Source organism: Leptonychotes weddellii, chromosome 15 (assembly GCF_054177405.1).
Source record: "Leptonychotes weddellii isolate Sample4059 chromosome 15, ASM5417740v2, whole genome shotgun sequence".
Lineage (NCBI taxonomy): Eukaryota > Metazoa > Chordata > Mammalia > Carnivora > Phocidae > Leptonychotes > Leptonychotes weddellii.
The window spans coordinates 13,651,259-13,670,487 of record NC_138383.1 but is presented as its reverse complement, the minus strand read 5'-3'; the positions used below and the strand labels follow the sequence as shown (position 1 = coordinate 13,670,487).

Here is a 19,229-nt window from a genome sequence, read left to right as displayed (position 1 = left end):
ATGCAGCCATCAAAAAACCCCGAAATCTTGCCATTTGCAACAACGTGGATGAAACTAGAGGGTATTATGCTAAGCGAAATAAGTCAATCAAAGAAAGACATGTATCATATGATCTCACTGATATGAGGAATTCTTAATCTCAGGAAACAAACAGCGTTGCTGGAGTGGTGGGGGGTGGGAGGGATGGGGTGGCTGGGTGATAGACATTGGGGAGGGTGTGTGCTATGGTGAGCGCTGTGAATTGTGTAAGACTGATGAATCACAGACCTGTACCTCTGAAACAAATAATACATTATATGTTAAAAAAAAAAGATAGTAGGAAGGGAAAAAAGGGGGGGGAAATTGGAGGGGGAGACGGACCATGAGACTGTGGACCCTGAGAAACAAACTCTGAGGGTTCTAGAGGGGAGGGGTGTAGGGGGATGGGTTAGCCTGGTGATGGGTATTAAAGAGGGCACGTATATCACGTATTAAATGGAGCACTGGGTGTTATATGCAAACAATGAATCATGGAACACTACATCAAAAACTAATGATGTAATGTATGGTGATTAACATAACATAATAAAATAAAATAAAAAAAAGAACCTGGCCTAAGAGTCTGGTGACATTAATAATCTGTTAACATAGGACTTTACAATTTACAGAGTGAATCCATATTTATTAATATTATTGTTTTTATTTGCTTGGGCTTAGGATAGGATTAAACCGTTTTCTACATTACCAGTTCTTCTGCCAGAAAGGTCCATACTTGGGAGAGAGGAATGAAAGATTAAAACCTAATTTGAATGGCTAAGAGATGCCAAATTAGCTAGGAAATGTCAAATAGGACTAAAGATTCAAACTGCAGAGTTCCAGCTGAAAGTAACCACGTATTTTGGCCAGCAGGAAAGATTGCATATTTAGGGAGGGAATGGCGCCGACAGAGGCAAAGAGTGCTTACTTCAGCGTGAGAAGGGCTGTATTGGCTACCAGGCAGAGCTGAGATTGGCATCACCTCATGGGGCTCAAGCTGGACACAGCAAAGGAAAGCCAGAAGAGCTGTGGGTTCAGTGTTGGGGGGCGCTGAGGCCTGGAAGAACTGAAAAAACCTAACTTAGTATCTCTGCTTGGTAGGACTTCAGACATCCTCTTCCCTAAGTGAACAAGCTAGGTAACTAATTGAAAAAGAATGCATTTGGCACCAACTAAGCATTCTGAGCAGCTATGGAAGTATGGGCAATGAGGAGCTTAGCTATGAACTGTTTGCTAGGAGGTAGGATCTGTGCTCTCTTCTTCTTCCTCCTGTACATTAGATCCCTGGAAACCTACAGCCTGGTTAGAGCCTGCTGAACATTCTTAGATGTGTGGCCCATCCCAGGTGTGGCTGGGGCACGTGGACAGTTTTGCAGGCCGTGATGAGCAGCATCCCTTTACTGGTCATCAACTCACAGTGCTTTATCTGCAGGTGCAATTTCTCTGTGAAGTTGACAGCTTAGTATAGTGAAAAGAGCACTGGCCTGGAAGTCATTATTACTAATCTATTAACCTAGGATTTTACAGTGTACAGAGTACTTTCAACAACAGTTAATAATAACAGTCGTAAGTACATGTATAATACTTTAAAATTTGCAAAGTGCTTACGTAAAGGTATTGAGTAGAGCCGGGAAGCAAACCCACATCTTCTGACTCCTGATCACAGTAATTTTACTGTGTCTGATAATCTTTCTAAACCTCAGTTTTTCCATCTGAAATACAGACATAATAATACCCACTGTGTCCACCTCTTAAAGGTGTTGTAAGATCATAGAATGTAAAGCATTTTGTACATTGTGAAACAAATGTCAGATGTAAAGTGGTAGTGATTACATCACTTCTGTTCTGGCATTGCGGTATGAGCTCTAACGAAAGCTTCTAATCAGAACTGTGTATACTGTCATAGCACTGAAAGGGTCAAGGTTTTCTACCCTTATTGGATTGTTATTCCTGTTTATCAGAAAGTCCTTTGCAAACTTCTAAAGCTAGCCTAATTTCTAAAAATCCCAGTGGGGGAAGAAATAGAATCTTTATTTTTTTAAAAGATTTTATTTATTTATTTGAGAGAGAGAGAGAGAGCATGAGCAGGGGGGAGGGGCAGAGGGAAGAGGGAGAAGCAGACTCCCTCCTGAGCAGGGAAGCCGACCCAGGACTCGACCCTGGGATCATGGCCTAAGCCGAAGGCAGATGCTTAACCATCTGAACCACCCAGGCGCCCAAAATAGAATCTTTAATTCCTGTTTCTCTCAAATCTTATCAAACTGGTAAGGCTTGAACAGAACCCAGGGTCTGCTGGGTCTGACTTTGCAGATGTTCACTAGTGGGTGCTTCAGAATGGAAAAGTTGCTTTCCTCATTGCAGGCATTAGCAGGGCAGAACTCTTGGCTATCAGTTCTGAAGAAGGAGAATTCTAGGGGCTGTTCCTCCAGTATGGTCAGCGATTGAGCAGACTGTCTTTTGCTTTTACTGTGATAGACCTGGCTCTTCAGGACTTCCTTTCTCTTTCAAGGGTTGTTGATAAGATAGTCTGGCTAGTTTGAAAATAAAACATAAAGCAATATATAAGCCTGATATTTTATTTTGTAAGATAGTTGCTTTACTTATATTTTATATACATATATATATTTAAATTTATTTGTGTGTGTGTGTACAGTGGTGGTTTATTAGGCTGCCATAGATAAGCAATATACCATTTAATCATTGATTCATTTAGACACTTACTGAAATGCTCCTGCATGCCAGATAAAATGCAAGGACTGAGAATATAGAAAGAACTAGGGCAGAGAATCTTGCTCTATAATCATCTCTTCCATTCATCTCTTAGGACTTTCCAGAGTCACACAAAATTATTTTCATTGTCCTTTTTTTTTTCTTCTCATTTATTGACTATCTTTGGCAAAGTAAGGGCTCCAGTGCCAAAGATGGGGGAGCCATCAAAGATACCTAGCAAAGACAGGGAAAAGGAGGTCTACAGAATCAGAGAGGGCACTCAGAACAATGGCCATCTGAGGCCTTTGTCAAGTCAAATTAGTTCACAAACCTTTGTTTAATAAACTCTGATTTTTGTGGGGATTCCTGGGAGCTCTCTTGGGTTGCATGTTCATTTGTTGAGTTTAGACTTTGAGAAGGTTATTTCTACTTAAGTTTGGTATCATTGGGATGCCTGGGTGGCTCAGTCAGTTAGGAGCCTGACTTCAACTCAGGTCATGATCCCAGGGTCCTGGGATCGAGTCCAGAGTCGGGCTCCGTGCTCGGCGGGGAGCCTCCTTCTCCCTCTGCCTGCTGCTCCCCCTGCTTGTGCTCTCTCTCTCTCTCCGACAAATAAATAAATAAATAAAATCTTAAAAAAAAAAGTTTGGTATCCTTGTTAGTTACTCCCGCACCCCTGCTAAGGTCCCAGATCTGTGCCCCTGGGCATGGCCCTCACTGTTATTTGATGGGCTGTGGACTTGAACTTGTCTAGACCTGAATTTTTGTACTGGAACTTTTTTTCTTAGCAAGGATGGCACCTCTCCTTCAGTTCAATATGTGCCTATAGTCCAGCGTCTTAGACGTACAAAGAAATATGTTCCCTGTACCCTGAGAATCATACAGTCTTATTGGGAAATGAGAAATATATGAAAAAATGAAACTGAGGTGGGGCGCCTGGATGGCACAGTTGGTTAAGCATCCAACTCTTCGTTTCAGTTGGGCTTGTGGTCTCAGGGTTGTGAGATCGAGCCCTGCATCAGGCTCTGTGCTCAGTGGGAGTCTGCTTGGGATTCTCTCTCCCTCTGCTCCCCCACCCTGTGCTCTCTCTCTAAAATAAATAAATAAATAAATAAATAAATAAATAAATAAATAAATAAAAAATTAAAAAAAAAAAAAACTGAGGTAGGATGCAACTATGCCTAAATATATGGTACAGATAGTGAATGCTATAGGACACCAGGAAAGTGAAAGGTGAACTTGAGCCGAAGGAGTTACAGACTCATTTCTGGAGGAGGTAGCACTTGAACTGTTAAGGAGTTAGGTGGCAAGGAGGAAGGGTGGCACTCCAGGTCGGGTAACTGAATGGTTAAAGGCCTAGGGGAAAGAATGAACATGGCCTACTTCAGGATGATTGGGCTGGAGAGAGCATTCCTGCTGAGAACAGTGTGAGATGGCTAGGTAAACTTAGTGAGCATAAATTCCAGTGGGCTTTGAATGACAGCTGAGAATTTAGACTTTATTCCACAGGTCAGGGGTGTCACTGATTACTTTTTGAACAAAGAAGGGGCATGGTGAAAGCTGTGGTTAAGATGATCGAAACTATAGAAGGATGTAGAATGTGTTGAAGGGGATCTGAGAAGTAGAGAGACTCCCTTAGGAATCCAGGGTTGAGGGGAAAGGGGCTCAGTGAGAGAAAGGACAGAGAATGAGAGGTGGGGTGCTATATCAGAGGCCTTTGAAGGGAGAATTGGAGGGGGGAGGAAGGAAAGAATCAAGCAGAACTCAGAGGTTTGAGTCTGCAGCCAAGGGAGCAGTGGTACTAATGTGAGAAATGGCAGTGCTGAGAAGGGGACCACTTTAGGAGGTTGGCTGGTACAGACATACATGGAGCCAGGTTGAGTTTGAGATCATAGTGAAAAAAAAACTCAGATTATGGGTGTGTGTGATTTTTGCAGGTCCACAGTCCCTTATCTGCAATTCTGAAATCCAAAGAGTACTGGAAACTGAAAGGTTTTTTTTGTTTTTTTTTTTTTGGTAAATTTGTGGCAAACTCATTTGGCAGCAAAACCTGGCTTGAGTGGATGCAGGGCTATTTATAGTCTTTATTTATTCCACTTATTGTGAGCATCCATACTTTTCACTATAAGAACTAGCTTGTACTGTGTTAACAGAAAAACCCCAAATCTTCAGTGACTTAACACTATGCCCAGTATGGGCAAGAGGAAGACAGTGTTCCCCACAGTCAGGACCCTGGTTGAGGGCGGCCACACTGACCTGGGACATGTGGCTGCCAGGGAAGAGAGCATAGAACTCAGTGATGTTCCCAGCTCTTGGTCAGAACTAGTCATAAAGCCCTAAACTAACTTCAAGAGAGGCTAAGCAATGCAGAGATGCGTGGGGAATACCTGTTCATATTCTGCCTCTGCCGTGGAGGTGCCGCCCCAGACACCCTCCCCTGGGGGGAGGCACTGCATCATATATGGACATGTATACTGTGTCTCTAAGCCTAAAAAGTGCACTCTGAAACAGTTTTGGCCCCACAGGTTTTGGCTAAAGGCTAATGGATGTGTGTTAACAGTTATTGAGCACTTACTATGTGCCAGGCACTGTTCTCGTATCTTTTCCTAATTATTTCATTTAATTCTTTTGATAACTCCATGAGATAAATACTGTTACTATTTACACTTTACAGATGAGGAAACTGAGTCACAGATACGTTAGTCAAATTCAAGATCATACAGATAGGAGGTTGTAGAGCCAGGATTTGAAGCCAGATGGTTTGACTCTAGTGTTACATTCTTAACAACAACTTACCTGCCTTAGTTACGTGGCAGACTAAGGAAGTTTTGCTTGAAAGATTGGGGCTGGTCAGAGATTTGGGTATTTTCTATTTATAAGTTGCCTATTTTTTTATTCCTACTGAAGAGAAGATGTGAGGAAAGGGGAGAAATCCAGAGGCCAAAAGTCCAAACATCAAGGAACAGTCACATGTTGGGGGAGGGGTGGGAGAAGGCCTGAGGAAGAGGAACCAGCAAAGAAGCAGAAGTGGTTAGAGTGGTGGCAGGTTGTCTGGGCTGGGAAGAGTCACAGAAGGCAAGGGAGGAGAGAAAGAGGACTTCGCCACCAGTGTGAAATGTCTGAGAGAGGCAAGGAGAATGGTTGGCAGGAGGAATTGAATAAAGTGATCTTTCTCTGAATTTTCCTTATCCATGGCTTATTCTGGTCAGCCTGACAGGGGGAGCTCAGATTTAGGAACTTGGCAGATGTGGGCACACCGTGTGGTACATGCAGGCATCCTGCTCTGGAAAGGCCGTCACCACATCAGAGAAGGGATTCAGAGCGCTGGGCATCTTTGTTTACACTGCTTACTAATCACAGGCTTGGTTAGTCTTGAGTAGGAGTGATTTATGGTTTAAGGCAAAAGTTTAATTCCCCTTCTAACTGAATTCACATAGACTAGTGCTTGAATTATGGCCATGATGAAATAAATTTAGTTCCTTCAGTCCCACAAAGGGACAGAGGGGATTCCTTTTTAAGTGCATCAAAGTATAGTGTCCCAGTTTAAGAACTATTGCTATATGTTTTTTTATTGCTATAAAAAGTTAGATAAAAATCAACAGAGGGATACAAATTTTTTATTTATTTTTTAAGATTTATTTATTTATTTATTTATTTTGAAGGGGAGAGGGAGAGGGAGAGAATGTACGAGCAGGGGGAGGGGCAGAGGCAGAGGGAGAGAGAGAGAATCTCAAGCAGACTGCACTGAGCCCAGAGCCCGACCTGGGGCTCGATTTCACGATCCTGAGATCATGACCTAAGCCGAAATCAAGAGTCGGAAGCTCAACTGACTGAGCCACCCAGGCACCCCCTACAATTTTTTTTTTATATCAACAGAAATAAACTCTAAGGGACTCTGAATGGACTTTAGTTAATACATCAATATTGTTTAATTAACTGTAACAAAAACAAATGTACCATACTAATGTATGATGTTAATAATAGAGGAAACTGGTCGGAAGAAGATGTGGGCTGTATCTCCTCAATTTTTCTGAAAATCAAAAACTGTTCTAAAAATAGAATCTATTACTAAAAAATAGGAATAATGAGAGCTACACCAAGATGTGCTGGGCTGTGCACAGCCGGAGGTGAAAGGCTGTGGTAAGCCACCTGCAGGGACAGACGGGGCTGCAGACTGGCGAGTGCTCACGTAACTCCAGAGCTGGCTGTGGGACTAGAGCGTGTAGGAAGCTGGAGGTGGCATGTCGGTGCACAGCAGCCTGTCACAGGCACTGTGCTGTGGAGGGCCCTTGCCCTGCTAACTGCTCAGCATTTCAGGGAAGGAGAAAACGAAGACAGAAAGCTGCCGTCACTTGCATGAACCTTAAATCCGCACGATAACTTTCTCTGCAGCGCTGTCCCACCTTTCTGCTCGTGCATGCACGCCTGCACAAATACATCCACACATGCACGCATGATAGCATGCACATGTAAGTGCAGACCAGATGGAGCACACCGCCTTCCCATTCTACCTCCTCCATCCCTGTCTACTCACAACCTCAGCCAAAGCCTCCACTACTGGTTCCCCAGGCCCTGTACCTTACTACATGACTGGTACCTCAGTCTCCTGGTTCTGACTCCATTATTCCTCCGTGAGTTCCATAAAGTAAGATCACAAAAGATCCTTTGATAGTTTCTCCCATTGAAGCCTGCATCTGAGAATAAAATAAACCTCCTCTGCCTGTGAGACACTTAAGTTAGCATAGCATGGGTGGTTAAGAGCTGGGCTTCCAGGGTTTGAATCCTGGCTTGCTCTTTAAAGCATAGTGACCTTGAGGGAACTTATCTAACTTCATTGTAACTCAATTTCTCCTGTAAAATAGGGACAATAATAGTATCTGTTGTGAGGATTTGTTTAATTGATACATGTAACATGCTTAGAACAAGGCTTAGTACACAGTAAATGTTCAATAAATATTAGCTATTTTCATATACTATTAATGGAGAAAGTGGTCCATATGTTACATTAAAGGATGAGAGGGCAAGAGCAGGGCTGTGTTTTGAAGAGTTATCACATTGCAGGTCAGGGGAACTTTGCTGTCCACTGTTTAGTGTGTGAACTTTTCGGGGACATGAAGCTCTTTGACCCCCAACTCCACCTTGTCTTTAAAATAATGGGATAGAGGAGCACATTCTTATATTTTGATTCAGTGATTCTCAAGCTGTAGTCTAGGGATCCCTAGGAAGTTCCCAAGAACTTTTCAGGGGGTCCATGAGGTCAAAACTATTTTCTTATTAATACTAAAATGTTACTTGCCCTTTTCACCCTCATTCTCTTAAGAATGTACAGTAGAGTTTTGCAGAGGCTACATGATATGTGTTATCACAACAGATTAAAACCAGAAGCTGACATGAGAACCCAGCTGTCTCCTATTAAGCCATGCATTGAAGAGATTTGTGTACTCTCACTAAACTCTAAAAATATATATAGTTATTTTTATAACAATGTGTTTATGTTAACATGTGATATTTTTAACTGTTTTAAAGTGAATAAAATAAATTTTCTGTTTTAATTTCTAATATAGCAAATATCAGTAGATAATAATCTATATAAACAAAAGCTCTTTGAGGTCCTCCATCATTTTTAGAGTGTGAATTAGAACCACCCGTCCAGTTCAGTGGACTGGAAGAGAATTCTAGCCTTCTAATCTCTTGGGAAAAGGAAGTCCTTTATGTACCCACCCTACCTTTGACATTCTGTCCTGTTTCTGTCGTCTTCTCTCGCTGTTCTGTGTTTCTCATCTAAAGATACTCTGGAATCTTCTTTCTTCCAAGCCACAGTCTATTAATTTCTCTTTCTCAGTATACTTTTCATCACTGACTATGCACTCTTTCTCTCCTCCATCTCTATTATTTGTTGGTTTCCTGACAGTCTTACTTTTCTTTTTTCTCTATACCTGTCCTTTTCTTCTATAATATCTCTTCCCTTTTCCTGCCTTTTTAAACTCCCTTGAGTCATTTGTTTGCTCTTTAAATATCTCTTCCTCCTTGATTTGTTTCTTAACATTCTGATGCTTCTACTTCCTCCTGTTTCTGATATTTACACTCTACACAATTCTGTTCTTTACCCAGTTAATCCATTTGAATAAATAGTAAGCACAGATATTATATACCATTCCCCTTGCTTGTTACTGATGATACAGAAACAAGATAGACGTCGTTCATGTCCTCCTGCAGTTTATAGGTTACCCATGATGGTCATTTAGGACAAATCTGGGAGCAGTTCTAAAGTAACTTGTCCAGGGTTCCACTTTACCCCACTGGGAGTGGTCTTGAAAGGGACATGGAAATCTGTAGCAGCAGCAACCATTCATAGCATGTCTATTATGTGTCAGGTGTTTTACTTACATTATGTTGTTTAGTTCTCATAGCAGCTCTGCAAATTAGGTAGGTGTACTGTATACATGGAAAAACTAAGATTCATAGAGGACAAGTAACTTGCTTGTGGACCCATAGCTAGGAAGTATCCATCCCAGGGTTTCTCTTTCTGTTCAGTCACATCAGCCAAGGATTCCTGGGCAGGAGGTGATATGGTGAGAGAAACTCCAGAGCCAGTTGTGGAAATAGAGTGTAGAACTTAGAAATGACCTGTTAGAGCATAGCAGCTGAGCTGGGCCAGCCACTTGGGGATCTTTGTTGCTCCTGAGGTTAGAACTGGAAGGCTCCCGACTCACTGGAAAGGAATGCATATGAGGTGAGAAGCTGGAACAGGAGCCATCAGGGATGTTTGCCTAACGTTGCTAACGGGCTCCCTGAAGCTTCCCTGGGAACGGCAGGATAACACATGCCAGAGAACTTGCTAACCTGTCTATCATTCCTTTGGCAGAGTGACGTCAGAATCAAGTTTGAGCACAACGGGGAGAGGCGGTAAGTCTGCCTTCTGATCAGTGATTGTGTTCACGTGTGCTGAAGTTCTCATAAAGCATTGAGCTTATGAAAGCTGTTTCCCTGGAGTGATCCCTGTGGGGTCACTGGCTGAGTGATGGGATTGATTGGGCACAAAAGGGTAATTTTCATCTTTGGTTTGGCTTACCAATTGAATTTTATTTCTAGTCTTAGAATTGGAAGCCATTTCAACTGCTGATGTTTTGCTCTTCTGCTCTTATTCTACTCCTGTGGGGTCCACCATTTTGCTAGGGGAGGGAGGAAGTCAGGACTCCAGCTCCACTCAGAGTTAGGGCTTCCAAACACACTGACACTGTGCCATGAATCAGAAGGAGATTGGGATTCTCCTGTGATGTGGTGCTATTCCTAGCCCAGTAGAGTGGCCCTGGCTTTGTCCACATCAGGGCCAGGTTAGTGAATTGGAAGTTTCTTTATAATGTGTCTGGGTTGGGAAGCTGCATCAAGTCTGTCAGTTGTGAAAGATTTCAGATCATTTGAGGATATAGAAAGAGGGAGTTTTTCAGTCTATATTGAGTATCTTACCTTGTTAAGGAAGTGAAAGTAATGTTACGAAACCCTTCTGTCCTTTCTCCGTTGTTAGTATTTTCGTTTTTTGTAGGAAGTCAAGGTAGGAGTTCTCAGTGGAGAAAAATAGGACTCCACTTAATTTCTCAAATTATTTTAAAAAAACTTATTTTTTTAAAGATTTTATTTTTAAGTAATCTCTATACCCAACATGAGGCTCGAACTCACAACCCCAAAATCAAGAGTTGCATGCTCCAACAACGGAGCCAGCTAGGGCACCCCTTGAGGAAAACTTCTTTTTTTAAGATTTTTTAAAGATTTTTAAGATTTTATTTATTTATTTTAGAGAGAGACAGCACAAGTGGGCAGGGCAGAGGGAGAGGGGGAGAGAGAATCCCAAGCAGACTTCATGCCAAGTGCAGAGCCTGGGGGCTTGATCCCAGGACCCCAAGATCATGACCTGAGCCAAAACCAAGAGTCAGACATTCAACCGACTGTGCCACCAGGCGTCCCAAGGAAAAGCTTTTAAAAAGCATACAGAACTCTGGTCATGGGATAATTAGAACCTTGTGTGTGCATGCATGTGGCATATATGTGCCCAAGTGTGCTTTTCAGTATCGGCTTCCTGCTATGCTGTTCTCTCCCATTGATACTCTCCTTTTTCCTTTGCTTTGAGCATTGAGCATTTGGAAATGTGAAGAGCATACCCATGAGAATCAGCTTCTCCTATTATATAAGTCCCACCAGAGGACCTCAGTGCCTCCAGACATCGTTAGCACAGGTCCGGATATATGGCTGCTGTTCTCCCTTAAAAAGATCCATTCCCAGGCCTGCAAGGTTGGCAGAGGTTGCCAGGTGGAAACACTATGATCTGCAGAGCCTTAGTCCTGTTGCTGCCATGTGGATTCTAGGGCTCTTTCAGGCCTAGAGGGAGGGAAGTCTTCTGAGCTCTGTCCTAGCTGCTCATCCTGTGTCCTGCCAGTAGCAGGGAAGTTAAATTGTCACTTCATTGTTGCTGCTTTTCACACTTCTGGTATGACTGGGTTTTGGAGGGGTTGCCAAACTCAGAGTAGCAGAGAGTTTTCAGAAGTAGATACAAAATCAAAAGCTCAATTGTGTTGGAGCCTAATTATGCAGTTACGCTCTCCTGAATTCCTGTTCCCAAAGTGGTATGCAGTTAGAGTGAGCGGACTTACACTGAGAAAGTGTATGTGTTTAGTTTCAGAGAAGCTGCCAGATCAAAACCACAAATATTTAAGGTGGTCAGGCAGGAATGGCCTTTCGAAGCCCTGAGCAGGAGAGTGTTGGTATCAAGATTTTGAAAACTGTGCATTCTCTTTTTAAGGAGCTGTTTTCAGGAGCCATGGCATTTCACTGTTTGTGTACTATGTGTGGAATTGAGGACTTCATAAAGTTGGTGCAGAGAAGCCAAGCTCAGGCTGCTCTGTGCCAGACAGCTCTGGTTTCATGTGTTTCAAGTTTTAGGATTTTGTAGAGAATATTATTGTGGGCTTTCTTTACTTTTCGCAGGGAATATGGATAGTATCTATCTAAATGTTGTAGGCCCTTATAGAATTAGAATGTACAGAAAAGAGGAAAGAAATAGTGACTTTTTCCATTCATCTATGCCAGGTATCCATTCTGTTTCTCTTTACTTTGGAAGGGTAGGGATCAGGTTCCTAACGCTTTTCCCTTTTAGCCCCAGGAGGGCAGAAGAGGAGGACTATAGATTCGAACTCCTTCCCTTTGAAAATCTTCCTGTCTGGACAATGGTGGGGCTGTTTGTCACAGGTGTTAGGCCCCTCTTTGAAGCACGGACTAAAAATGCCTGTTTTTTAGTGTGATGGCAGCAGCTTAGATCTTACCAAACCTGAAAGTCCTGGTTTCTGATCTTGACTTTGGGGCTGCTTTTGGAGGTTTTGAATGCCTCATTGCCAGACCAAATGCAGGAGAATTTATCTGAGTCTGATCCTTTTCTAGCAGTGTACTAGGGACTTCCAAAAGGTCTTCTGGTATTTTATTCAGAAAGACTGTTGCTGGGGTCCTGATGAAGGGGGTATGATTAGCTATTAGGAATTAATGGGAAGCCATTCTCTTAAAAGACTCCAGAAAACGCCTTTATCTATATAAGCCATATCTAGATAGACTCTAACAGTATCATTCCTTGGAACAGTTGATTTGAGGGGAATAAGGATTACAATATGGATGGATTTCCAGGTGGGATATAAACTAATATATTCAGCAGTATAATTTCCAAAAATGAAAGGTGGTGATGAATGAAGGAAAAGTTATGGAGAAATTGTCTTCCTGAGATGTTAGGCTTTGTATGAAGGATAGGATAGACTATGGTTGATATCAGTGTGTCCAAAAGAACTTTCTGCTGTAATGTAAATTTATATACCTGTGTCGTCCACTGTGGTAGCCACTGGTCACATGTGGCTAGTGAGCACTTGCAGTGTGCTAAGACTGAGGAACCAATTTAAAATGTAATTTTAATTTATTTGAATTGAACTAGCCACATGTGGCTAGTGACTGCCATATTGAAGAGCACAGTTCTAGATGATGGAATCTTTTTTGCTGCCCACTTATTTGTGCCAGCCTGGCACAGAAGAGCATTAAAGCAGTTACCTGATCAGATTCCATTAAAATCCAGTGGCTTAGATCCTCTCTCCTGTGGTTTATTGCTTCCTCCTCTGGTTATACCACTTCCCACTCTGGGGGGAGCAGAGAAGATGTAAAAGAACCACACACTTCTCAGCATCAAGGAGGGCAAGAACTGTAGAGACTCCAGGTCTTCGTGGTGCTATCCTACCAAGCACTAATCAGATTTCATCCAATCTAGGCTGCCAAGAGATGAAGCTGGTCTTGATATGCATTTTCCCCCGTCACATTAAACATAACTTCATGTGTTTATTAACCATTCATAATTCTTTGAACTGTGTCATCATATCCTTTGCCTAGGTTTCTGTTGGGTTGTTTGTCTTTTTCTTATTGATTTTGCAAGGATTTTTTTTCCCAAGTTTGGTGTTTGTTTTTCAGCTTTGTTGATGGTTCATTTTTCTATCAGAAGTTTAAATTTTTGGTGGCACCTGGGTGGCTCACTCGTTAAGAGTCTGCCTTCGGCTCAGGTCATGATCCCAGGGTCCTGGGATCAAGCCCCGCATCGGGCTCCCTGCTCCTCGGGAAGCCTGCTTCTCCCTCTCCCACTCCCCCTGCTTGTGTTCCCTCTCTCGCTGTGTCTCTCTCTGTCGAATAAATAAATAAATAAAATCTTTAAAAAAAAGTTTTAATGAATATATTAGGTTGAACTATATGGTACTGCTGATAGTCAACAATTTTTGATATACAACAGTGGCAATTTCACATGGGTACAACCCAATACTCTAAAACTTAAATCCTTAAGACAAAAATAAGCAAAGAGATAAATGAAACAAGAGTGTATCAGAAAGGGGGCGCCTGGGTGGCTCAGTTGGTTAAGCGGCTGCCTTCAGCTCAGGTCATGATCCCAGGGTCCTGGGATCGAGCCCCGCATCGGGCTCCCTGCTGCTTCTCCCTCTCCCTCTGCCTGCCTCTCTGCCTACTTGTTCTCTTTATCTCTCTGTCAAATAAATAAATAAAAAATCTTAAAAAAAAAAAAGAGTGTATCGGAAAGAAACTCATATATGTATTCTATATATATACACAGAAGAAAGTATAGGATTAAAAAACATTGGAGTGGGGAAGGTCTTCCCAAGCATTACATAATACAGAAGACAAGAAGAAGACAGATTTGACAACAAAAATTTAAAGATTTATTTATTTATTTGAGAGAGAGAGAGCGAGCATGCACATGCGAGCAGGGGGAGGGGCAGAGGAAGAGGGAGAGAATCCTCAAGCAGACTCCCCACTGAGCACAGAACCCAACACAGGACTCCATCCCAGGACTGAGCCACCCAGGCACCCCTCATTAAAACTTTTTATTATGAAAATTTCAAATACAAAAGTAGAATATCATACTGAACCCTTCTGAACTTGTAATGCAGCTTCAACATTATCAACATTTTGCCAATTTTTTGTATATTTCATTCTTCTGTGTTTCATTCATTTTATATATTTCATCTATCCCCACTTTTAAATTTTGCTGTGATGTTTAATTGACAAATCATTTTAACTCCTCTTTGTACAGGTTCTTACTCTACTCTCTATAGAAATTGTTCTTTGAACTGACCTAATGAGTCTCTCTAGAAAAGTGTCAATGTCAACACTACTTATATGATCACATGTGTCATTAGTTAAGAAAACTTAGGCATATAACCAATTCAAGGGGAATTCCTTTGACTCTGAGGTAGGAAATCTCAATTCTGAGGATAATTAGCATTGAGATTCCTCTGGCATCAGCAATGGAAAAGACCTTTCAAGTCCTGGAGTTGAGTCCTTTAGGAGTTAAGACCATGTTTTCAGGAACGCTGCTCCAGTCTCCAGGTTTTCTTCCTAACAGGAGTATTTGGAACCTAGTTTTTAAATCCAGGTGTCCTGCTTTGATACTGAACTGTCATTGACAGATCTAAGCTGAAGTGATAGAACAATGGTTGGGATTGAGCAGTGCTTGTGATGCTCAGAAGAAGGGTGAAAAAAATAAGGTAGATAGGAGAAGAAAAGAAACAGAAAGGCAAGCCATGTGAAGGAGAAAAGAGAATCCTGTGTTTAAAAGAACAGGAAGATAACACTCAGAAGTCCTGACTTTCCAAATCTGACTTTTAAAATATACAGTTAACCATGCTTCCTATTCCTTTTCAGAATTATAGCGTTCAGCCGGCCTGTGAGATATGAAGATGTGGAACACAAGGTGACAACAGTGTTTGGGCAGCCTCTTGACCTACATTACATGAATAATGAGGTAAGAAAGTAGATGGATGGTGTGGGGACAAGGAGGGGTGACAGCTAACTACCTTTTTCTTCCTGCTTCACTGAGGATTTTTAGTTTGTTCCTCCAATATCATCCGCAGGCTTTCATTTTCTAGAGCCTCTTTTCTTAATTCCAATCATTCTGGGATTTGTGGTTTTTACTACGTGGGAGATTATAGCTGTTTCCATTCCACTGCTCATTCAGTGTTGGTAGCTCTAATACTCCATGGTGGAATCAGCTATGGTACCAGGGTCAGGGCTTATATTGTCTCTTACGTTTTGTAGCTTATCTTTTTCTTTCCAGCACGGCCTTAACAAGAAGCAGAGGTTTAAGAGGGGCTGGAAAGGTGTGGAAAACTGGTGGGTCGTTCTTTTATTGACAGTTATAAATGCTGGATTCTACTCTCAGAGTTTAACTACCAACTGTAGCTCGTTTCCAAAGTTAGCACCTACACAAGTGATTTCTTTAATTCTTCTCCTGTCCCCCTCTAGTCCTTATTTTTTCATACTTTGAATATCACCCAGGAAGGAATTCTTTTGAATGTCAGTTACTTGGCTGCTTTCCCAGCTCCAGGAAAGGTACAAGAGGCTACAGTCTGCTTGGGCTGGTGCCTTGCATTAATGTGAGAGGCAGTGTATTGGTGCCTAGGAAAGAGATGGTGCATAAAAAAGTGCATCTTGAGGAAATTGAGTTAGAAGGCAAGACAGGAAAGCCAGGCAACATCCTGGCTCTTTGAGAAACTGGTCCTTACTGTGTAGTTTTGTTTTATTGGTTGAAGAGTTAAGAATCTCCTCCATAAACAACCCAAGTGTCCGTCAATAGATGAATGGATAAAGAAGATGTGGTGTATACAGTGGAAATATTACTCAGCCATAAAAAAGATTTGCTATTTGCAACAACGTAGATAGACCTAGAGGGTATTATGCTAAGTGAAATAAGTCAGACAGAGAAAGACAAATACCATATGATTTCAGTTATATGTAGAATTTAAAACAAACAAAAGAATAAATAAACAAAAAGCAGAAACAGACCCATAAATACAGAGAACAAACTGATGGTTAGCAGAGGGGTGGGGGTGGGGAATGGGTAAAATGGGCGAAGGGAAGCTTCTAGTTATGGAATGAATAAATCATGGGAATTAAAGGTACAGCATAGGGAATATAGTCAATGGTACTGTGGCAACAGATGGTGGCTGCACTTGTGATCAGCCCAGCATAATGTATAGATTGTTGAATCACTGTGTTCTATGCCTGAAACTAATGTAACATTATGTGTCAACTATATTTGACAAAACAAAACAACAAAACCCTTCAGCTCAATGGGGATTAAAAAGCACTTCTTCCATGGTTTGGGGCTGAAATCTGTAGAAGCTGAGATTTGTTGACTAAAAACTCCCTGGTCCCCATTACACAAAATGTACAGCTACAATTGGATATATTGCTAAATAGCTAACAAAAATAAGACCATCTGGTCTTTTGTGTTTTGGACAAATTTTAGAAGTACTGCAATTTTGGAAAATGAACCACTAACTCTACAGTTAATAAGTAATGCAGATATAAGTATTTCAAAGTATGTAAACTAAAACATTTGAAATATAGGATATGAGAGGTGCTGGGTGGCTCAGTGGGTTAAGGGTTCGACTCAGGTCATGATCTCAGGGTTGTGAGATCAAGCCCTGTGTCAGTCTCCACGCTGGGTGTGGAGCCTGCTTAAGATTCTTGCTCTCCCTCTCTCTCCCCATTCCCCCACTGGCACTTTCTCTCTCTCCCTCTCTCAAAAAACAAAACAAAACAAAACACAACAGAGTATGAGAACCCAAAAGATATAAATGTCAAATGCATAGAACTTTTAAAAATTGCAGCTCAAGCTTCAGGCACTGAATAAGAAAGCGAGGCCAGAGAAAGCCAGCTAATCACCATTAAAGAAGGTGTTCCTCAGTAAAGACTTTTCTGAATGACTTAGTACTCGTTTCTGTTTCCATTAAGAATTCCACATGTCCCAAAAGCCATCTTCAAACTCTTTTGCCAATAAAGTGACTGCCCAGAATGTTAGTCATTCATTTATGCAGATATTAATTCTAAGGCCAAACATAAATAATTGTCACTAATTATTTTAGATCACGGATATCTTTCCATACTCTGCTAATGTCTGTGACCAAGAGTTGACTATTTACATTTTATTAATTTAAAATCCCTCAACCTCTTTTTCATTTCTTTGCCCTCTAAACTTTGCCCTGTCAGGGTTTGAGAGCCACAAATGAGAAATCTGTTGAGATTTTATTTTATGTTTATCTTTTTGTAATAATAGCTTTATTGAGGTATAATTCACCTACCATAAAATTTACCCTTTTAAACGGTACAATTCAGAGGTTTTTAGTATATTTACAGACTCGTATGACCAACACTACTATCTAATTCCAGATACCCCAAAGAAAAGGCTTGTACCCATTAGCAGTCACTTCCTATCCCCTTCTCTTCTCAGCCCCTGGCAGGCAGACACAAATCTACTTTCTGTCTCTCTGGATTTGCCTATTCTGAACATTTCATATACGTGGAATCATACAGTATGTGGCCTTTTGTGTTTGGCTTCTTTCACTTAGCATAATGTTTTCAAGATAATAATATTCCATTATTTGGATAAACCACATTTTGTGCATCCATTTATCTGTTGGTGGATACTTGAATTGTTTTCACCTTTTGGCTATTATGAATAATGCTGCTATAAACATTTGTGTACATATTTTCATATGCACATATGTTTTCAGTTCTCTAAAATCCATAACTAGGAGTGGAACTGTTGTCTTACGGTAACTTTATGTATATATATATATATTTTAAAGATTTTTTATTTATTTATTTGACAGAGAGAGAGATCACAAGTAGGCGGGCAGGCAGGCAGAGGGAAAGGGACAAGCAGGGAGCCCAATGCGGGGCCCAGTCCCAGGACCCTGAGGCCATGACCCAAGCCGAAGGCCCAACCGACTGACCCACCCAGGCGCCCCTACTCTATGTATATTTTACATTCCTACCAGCGACATAGGAAAGTTATAATTTCTCTACGTCGTCACCAACACTTGTTATTTTCTGGGTTTTTGTTTATTTTCTAAATTATAGCCATCCTAGTAGGTGTGAAGTGGTATCTTGTTGTGGTTTTGATTTGCATTTCCCTAATGCCTATGACATGGAGCATCTTTTCAGGGCTTATTAGTCATTTGTCTATCTTCTTTGGATAATGCCCATTAAAAGAATTGGTTTATTTGTCCTCTTACTGTTGAGTTGTAAGAGTTCTTTGTATATTCTGGATACCTAGACTCATACCATGCATTTACAAAATTGTAGTTTGTTTAAGTTTAATTATAGTTTGTTAAGTTAAAGTTAAAAGTTTCTTTTATTTTGAAGAAATAAATTCTTTTAAAAAATAATTTAAAAAATAAATAAATATTTTATTTATTTATTTGAGACAGAGACAGAGGCAGAGAGCATGAGCAGTGGAGGGAGGGAGAGGGAGAAGCAAACTCCCCATTGACCAGGGAGTCCGATGTAGGGCTCGATCCCAGGACCCTGAGGTCATGACTTGAGCCGAAGGCAGACACTTAACCTACCGAGCCACCCAGGTGCCCCAAAAGAGAAAAATCTATAGAGACAGAAAGTACATTAGTGGTTGCCTGGTGCTACAGATGGGAAGAGACAATGATTACAAATGGGCACAAGATCTTTTTGGAAAAATGGAAATGTTTTAAAATTGAATTATGGTGATGGTTGTACAACTCTGTAAATTTATTAAAGATTATTGAATTGCACACTTAAGGAAAATAAAAAGAAAATATATGGTTTCAATTAATTTTAAGACCCCATAGTATCCAATGAAATTGTTTTCTATCAATATTATTTTTTTGTTGTATATTTTGCTTATTTTTTAGAAACTAACAATTTTCTTTTATATGATTCTCTTTTTCCGTGTCCTGTGTCACAGCTCTCCATCCTGCTGAAGAACCAAGATGACCTTGATAAAGCAATTGACATATTAGACAGAAGCTCAAGCATGAAAAGCCTTAGGATATTGCTGCTGTCCCAGGACAGAAACCATGTAAGTAGTGCCTATAATGGCCTGGTAGCTGAAGACAAAACTTGCTGTCCTTCAGAAGTCTACCTGGCTTCTTTGACAGAATTTT

General features: G+C 41.1%; 1 protein-coding gene across 5 annotated transcripts in view; it reads left to right on the top strand.

Moving 5' to 3' along the window:
- The window catches only part of MAP3K3 (mitogen-activated protein kinase kinase kinase 3), a 65,145-nt gene that overhangs the window by 15,843 nt on the left and 30,073 nt on the right, over nt 1-19,229 (top strand). For all 5 annotated transcript variants that reach the window (XM_081804724.1, XM_081804727.1, XM_081804723.1 and 2 more), the window contains 3 exons: nt 9,590-9,630; nt 14,950-15,049; nt 19,031-19,144. In XM_081804724.1, coding sequence (XP_081660850.1) covers nt 9,590-9,630; nt 14,950-15,049; nt 19,031-19,144 — 255 coding nt within the window. The remainder of the gene's footprint in view (nt 1-9,589; nt 9,631-14,949; nt 15,050-19,030; nt 19,145-19,229) is intronic.